The sequence below is a fragment of the Culex quinquefasciatus genome, chromosome 2 (assembly GCF_015732765.1).
Source record: "Culex quinquefasciatus strain JHB chromosome 2, VPISU_Cqui_1.0_pri_paternal, whole genome shotgun sequence".
Classification (NCBI taxonomy): Eukaryota; Metazoa; Arthropoda; class Insecta; order Diptera; family Culicidae; genus Culex; species Culex quinquefasciatus.
Genome location: NC_051862.1, coordinates 129,467,102 through 129,473,523, shown reverse-complemented (window position 1 = coordinate 129,473,523; position 6,422 = coordinate 129,467,102). Strand labels below are relative to the sequence as shown.

Below are 6,422 nucleotides of genomic sequence, written 5' to 3'. Positions count from 1 at the left end.
AAGTTTGAAAGCTTTCTCTCGTGCTGCCTCCCTTCCCCCTCGCACTTTATCGGAGTTCGAGTGTCGTCGATTTCGTACAATTTCGCACCCAACTTTCGACGGTTGTTCATTCTCTTTGCCCTCTGTCACCTCCAACTTCTCGTAAATTACCACCCCCACCCACGTGTCATCAGTTTTCCTCATTCTGAAGTGGTTGGAGTAACATCATCTTTGAACTATGGTACACCTAAGGAGGAGCGGTTTTTCCTTTCGATGTTTTTTTTTTTGTTTTCGATTTAAGATTAATTATTAATCATTTTTTTCGATCAAATTAACATTCATATACAGCAATTCAATATGAAGTTTTCAAAATGATTTGAAATTGATCCGAAGGATTCTTGACCTAAATAATTAGACACGTTATTTGTTACTTGACCAATAGGGTTATCAAAACAAACTTAGGGTGGTTCTAAAAATTATAATTAGAAAAAATTAAAAAAATAAATATTTATCAAACTTTTTCCTCGTCATTTCAACTGATTTTAACCCTCTTGGCTTCAAGTATAATATTATTACTTGGACTACTAAAAATTCGATTCAATCCCACCTGGGGTGAGATAGTGCCTTTCTTACTAAAGAATATAACAATGGTAGAACTTCTTTCAGTTCATAACATCGTAAAGCTTTGTTTATTAATAACGTCAGCACAGAAGAAAGTGAAATGATACCAAAAATCCTGTAATAAAAGCATCCTATGATTCTCCTAATTGGCCACTTGCCCGAATGCGATATCCCCGAAGTGATGCTTACGCCAATTGCCGTTTATTTGAATTTTACTTACTTTACTTACTTTTATTGGCGCTACACCATTAGCTTGGCCTGCTGCACGATTCTCCGCCAACAAGCTCGGTCCATGGCTGCATGTCTCCAATTTCGCGGTGCACCCACACTTTCTAGATCGCTCTCCACTTGGTCCACCCACCTCGCACGTTGCACCCACCTACGTCTTGTTCCTACCGGCTCCGACACAAACACCAACTTCGCAGGATTGATCTTCTGGTTCCGTTGGCTCAATTGCTCGGTACGTTCCGGCATCCTTGCAACATGACCGGCCCACTGCAACCGTCCAGCCTTCGCGACCTTCCGGATGCTTGGTTCATTGTAGAGTTGTGCAAGTTCGTGGTTCATTCTCCGCCGCCATCCGTCGTTCTCATATACGCCGCCAAAGATGGTCCTTAGCACTCGACGTTCGAAGACGCTTAGCGCTCGTAGGTCCTCCTCGAGCATTGTCCACGTCTCGTGCCCGTAGAGGACGACCGGTCTTATCAGCGACTTGTAGATGGAACACTTCGTATGTAGGGAGAATTTCCGGGACCTTAGGCTCTTGTGAAGACCGAAATAGGCACGACTTCCAGCGATGATGCGCCTCCGAATTTCCCTGCTGCAGCTGTTGTCCGACGTCACCAACGATCCGAGGTATACAAACTCCTCCACCACCTCGAATTCGTCCCCGTCGATTGTAACGCTTGGTCCAATGCGAGCCCTAAGGGACTCGGTTCCTCCTGCCAGCAGGTACTTTGTCTTCGCCACATTCACCCTTAACCCAACCTTCTCTGCTTCCCGCTTCAAGCCGGTGTACGCATCCGCAACCGCCTTGAACGTTCTGCCAACAATGTCCATGTCGTCAGCGAAGCAGATGAACTGGTTGGACTTGCTGAAGATCGTGCCCCGCATATTGAAGCCCGCTCGTCTCATAACACCTTCTAGCACGACATTGAAACAGAGGCAAGAGATCCCATCGCCTTGCCGAAGCCCCCCAAGTGAAGGAAACGAGTCCGATTCCACACCCGATATCTTCACACAGCACCGAGCCCCATCCATCGTCATCTTGATCAGTCTGATCAACTTCCCGGGAAAGCCGTTCTCGTCCATGATTTTCCATACAGTATGTAAAAAAAGTATTTACACCCCTCGGGCACTATGCACATTTTGTGATGAAACATGTAAACAATTTAATGTTGACATAAACCTAGTACTAAGTTCTGTTCAGAAACTCATTCCGAACATTTTGCTGCAAAAAGCTCATGAAAAGATGTTTTCTATAAAAAGTTATATAACAAATACTAATACAAAAATAAATAAGGTGCAAAAAAAGTTTGTACACCTTTCGAAAAATTAACATGAATATAGTTATTTGTTGACAAATCACCATAAATCCAGTCTCCCAACTCCAAATAGGCATCCTTGACTGATTAAAAATATAATTTGGATTGAATATAAAGTTTACTAATTACTTAGTATAAAAGTTTACATAACTCTTGAAATTCTATATAAAACTTATCTAAACTTAATTTTGCAAACTTTAAATTTAACTAAATATCAATATATTACCATAGAATTGATAAATAAACATTCTGGAGTGGGTATAACACCGTTCTGGGGTTCTTTGTATCGCTAGAATAGATTTTTCGTTGGAATTTCGTACCAACCCGGAATTACGTCGTCGGAAAATCCGCCGGCATCCGAACCGGTCCACAATTCACAAGTTAACCTATGTGGCATCGGAAAGGGCATAAAATTTCCGATCTTTTGATACCCATACATCTAGGTTTTCTATAAAACCTACGTTTTTAAATACCTGGGCAAAAAGTAAGTTTGATCCACGAGAACAAAAATTACGAAATTCCATACATTTTTGGCAGATTGCTCAAACGAAACCATAACAACGTTTTTGCCTAGGTGTTTAAAAACGTGGGTTTTATAGAAAACCTAGATGTCTGGGTATCAAAAGATCGGAAATTTTATGTCCTTTTAGATGCCACATAGGTTGACTTGTTAATTGTGGACCGGTTCGGATGCCGGCGGATTTTCCGACGACGTAATTCCGGGTTGGTACGAAATTCCAACGAAAAATCTATTCTAGCGATACAAAGAACCCCAGAACGGTGTTATACCCACTCCAGAATGTTTATTTATCAATTCTATGGTAATATATTGATATTTAGTTAAATTTAAAGTTTGCAAAATTAAGTTTAGATAAGTTTTATATAGAATTTCAAGAGTTATGTAAACTTTTATACTAAGTAATTAGTAAACTTTATATTCAATCCAAATTATATTTTTAATCAGTCAAGGATGCCTATTTGGAGTTGGGAGACTGGATTTATGGTGATTTGTCAACAAATAACTATATTCATGTTAATTTTTCGAAAGGTGTACAAACTTTTTTTGCACCTTATTTATTTTTGTATTAGTATTTGTTATATAACTTTTTATAGAAAACATCTTTTCATGAGCTTTTTGCAGCAAAATGTTCGGAATGAGTTTCTGAACAAAACGTAGTACTAGGTTTATGTCAACATTAAATTGTTTACATGTTTCATCACAAAATGTGCATAGTGCCCGAGGGGTGTAAATACTTTTTTTACATACTGTAGCTCTTCGCGATCGACTGAGTCGTACGCGGCTTTGAAGTCGATGAATAGGTGGTGCGTGGGAACTTGGTACTCGCGACACTTTTGGAGGATTTGTCGCACAGTGAAGATTTGGTCGGTTGTTGATCTCCCCATGACGAATCCGGCTTGATAACTTCCAACAAAACCTTCCGCTATTGGCGATAGGCGGCTGAAGAGGATCTGGGAGAACACTTTGTAGGCCGCGTTTAGGACTGTGATGGCACGGTAGTTCTCACAATCTAACTTGTCCCCCTTCTTGTAGATCGGGCATATAACTCCCACTTTCCACTCCTCCGGTAGCTGTTCTGACTCCCAGATCCTGACTATCAGCCGGTGCAAACAGGACGCCAGCTTCTCCGGGCCCATCTTGATGAGTTCAGCACCGATACCATCCTTACCTGCTGCTTTGTTGTTCTGCAGCTTCTTGATGGCATCCTTAACTTCCCTCATCGTGGGAACTGGCTCCTCTCCTTCTCCTGCTGTACCGATGAAGTCCTCTCTCCTGCCGCCTTGGACCCCTGCCTCTGCTTCTGCGCCATTCAGGTGTTCATCGAAGTGCTGCTTCCACCTGTCGATCACCTCACGCTCGTTCGTCAAGATAGCTCCATTTTTATCCCGGCACATTTCGACTCGCGGCGTGAAGCCGTTGCGGGATCCGTTGAGCTTCTTGTAGAACTTGCGCGTTTCGTTCGAGCGATGCAGCTGCTCCATGTCCTCAAACTCCAACTCTTCCTGGTGGCGCACTTTTGCCCGGAAGAGCTGGTGCTGCTGCCTTCGCTTCTGTCCATACGCCTCCTCGTAATCACGGAGATTGTACTGCAGCATTGCCCTCCGTGCTGCATTCTTTTCCTCCAAAATCGCTCGACACTCCTCGTCGAACCAATCGTTCCGTCGTCCTCGTTCCACAAATCCGATGGTGCTTTCCGCTGCGTTGGTGATGGCTGCCTTGACGTTCCTCCAGCAGTCCTCGAGGGGAGCTTCCAACAGCTCACCCTCCCCTGGCAACGCAGCCTCCAGCGAATGCGCGTACCGGGATGCGACTTCCGGTAACTTAAGCCGCTCCAAATCCAACCGCGGAGGGCGGCGGTACCGAACGCTTTTCGCCAGGGAAAGTCGTTGGCGCATTTTCACCATCACCAGATAGTGGTCCGAGTCGACGTTGGCGCCACGATAGGTCCTGACGTCGATGATGTCGGAAAAGTGTCTACCGTCGATTACGACGTGGTCGATTTGTGATTCCGATCCTTGTGGTGATCTCCAGGTGTACTTGTCTCGGAGGTTGTGCTGGAAGCAGGTGCTTCGTACGGCCATGTTCTTGGAGGTGGCGAAGTCGATCAGTCGTAGGCCGTTTTCGTTCGTGCGTACGTGGGCGCTGAACTTTCCTATCACCGGTCTGAATTCCTCCTCCTGGCCAACCTGAGCGTTAAAATCTCCGATGACGATTTTGATATCATGTTTTGGGCAGCTGTTGTACGTCCAGTTCAGCTGCTCGTAAAATGCGTCCTTGTCGTCATCTTCGCTTCCTGAGTGCGGGCTGTGCACGTTTATGATGCTGATGTTGAAGAAACGGCCCTTAACCCTCAACACGCACATTCGGTCGGTGAGCGGGGTCCACCCAATCACGCGATCGTGCATTTCACCCAGCACTATAAAGGCTGTCCCCAGCCTCTTTTTCTCGCCGCGGCTCTGGTAGATTGTACAGCCAATCCATCTGTACTCTTGCACCTCCTCCGCACCTATCCAGCCAACCTCCTGCAGCGCTACGATGCTGAACTTGCGGACCCTCAATATGTCGGAAAGTATGCGGATACTCCCGTCAAATTTGAGAGACCTGCAATTCCACGTTCCAAGCTTCCAATCGTGGGACCTCGTAAGAAGTCCAGTTCCGTGCCGATTGGTCCGGCTCGCATCGTGTGCTTCCTGCACTGGTGTTTTACGGCGGGTTCGTGTGGCCTGCACCAACCCCCTGTCTCGCCGGAGGACCATCGTGCCGGTACTGTTTAAAGTCCCAGACGCTCGTTGGGGGGGGGGGGGACCAACCACTCGTCACCTGCAATGAGCCGCCCCTAACATGGGGAACAGACGCTCAAGACAGGGAGGACGGTCGAAAACCGTTTTTCCTGAGCCGCCCCTAACCTGGGGATCAGACGCTCAGAAGGTGGGGAAGTGGGGGGGGGGGGTCCCCAACTGCCACTGTAAGCCGCCCCTCACCTGGGATACAGACGCTTACAAGAGTGGGAATTAGACACCAACCTTTCAAGCCGCCCCTGACCTGGGGTACAGGCACTCTACAGGGGGAGGAGTGGAGGGGGTGCTGGTGTGTGCGTGGTGGATCACTCCAACTTTTTATTTATTTATTTTTATTTTTTACAAAAACTTTCGACAACTTTCTTTTTCGCACTCAGGATACAACCCTGCTTTGGGTGTCTTCTACGCATTCCCTTCCTTGCGCACTTTTTGCTGCTACACCATCTGCCACGGCTTGTCCAGCCAAGGCGACGACACACAACACAAAAGTACTTCACGCGGCTTCTTTTTCACAACACACAAAGCACAGTACACGACGATGACGATGACCGCGTCACACTAGCACTGGCTCTGCGGCGATTTTTTTTTTTCTATTTTGGCTCGCGAGGATCGCAAATTAGGAGCCGAAATTCCTTAATTAACCACGATCACCGGGCTCAATATCAGGTGCAAACGGTTCACTATATGTTCCGACGGCTATTTACGGACACTCACGCCGGGTTGGAACCGGATTACCGCGGGTTTTCGAGAATATCGACGGACCGGTCAAAAATACGCGCCCGTGCTTCAACTCACACACACACACACTTCAATTCAATTCGGTTTTATTAGTGAATAATCATAAAACAATCAGTTCATTCGCAGTACATAACAGAGTTTTGGAGTTCCTTTCAGATGTGTGTTAAATCTCAATCCATTTTGGCACGATTATTGCTTATCACTTAGAGATTACCAAGTGTA

The 6,422-nt window shown here is 45.9% G+C and overlaps 1 protein-coding gene across 1 annotated transcript; it reads right to left on the bottom strand.

The window, feature by feature from the left end:
• Positions 1-3,880: 3,880 nt before the first annotated feature.
• LOC119766319 (craniofacial development protein 2-like) lies at positions 3,881-5,420 on the bottom strand. Its single transcript, XM_038250795.1, has 2 exons — positions 4,014-5,420; positions 3,881-3,964 (listed from the first exon to the last, which is right to left on the bottom strand). Exons 1-2 carry the CDS (start codon positions 5,418-5,420, stop codon positions 3,881-3,883), a joined length of 1,491 nt encoding a protein of 496 aa, XP_038106723.1.
• Positions 5,421-6,422: the final 1,002 nt, after the last annotated feature.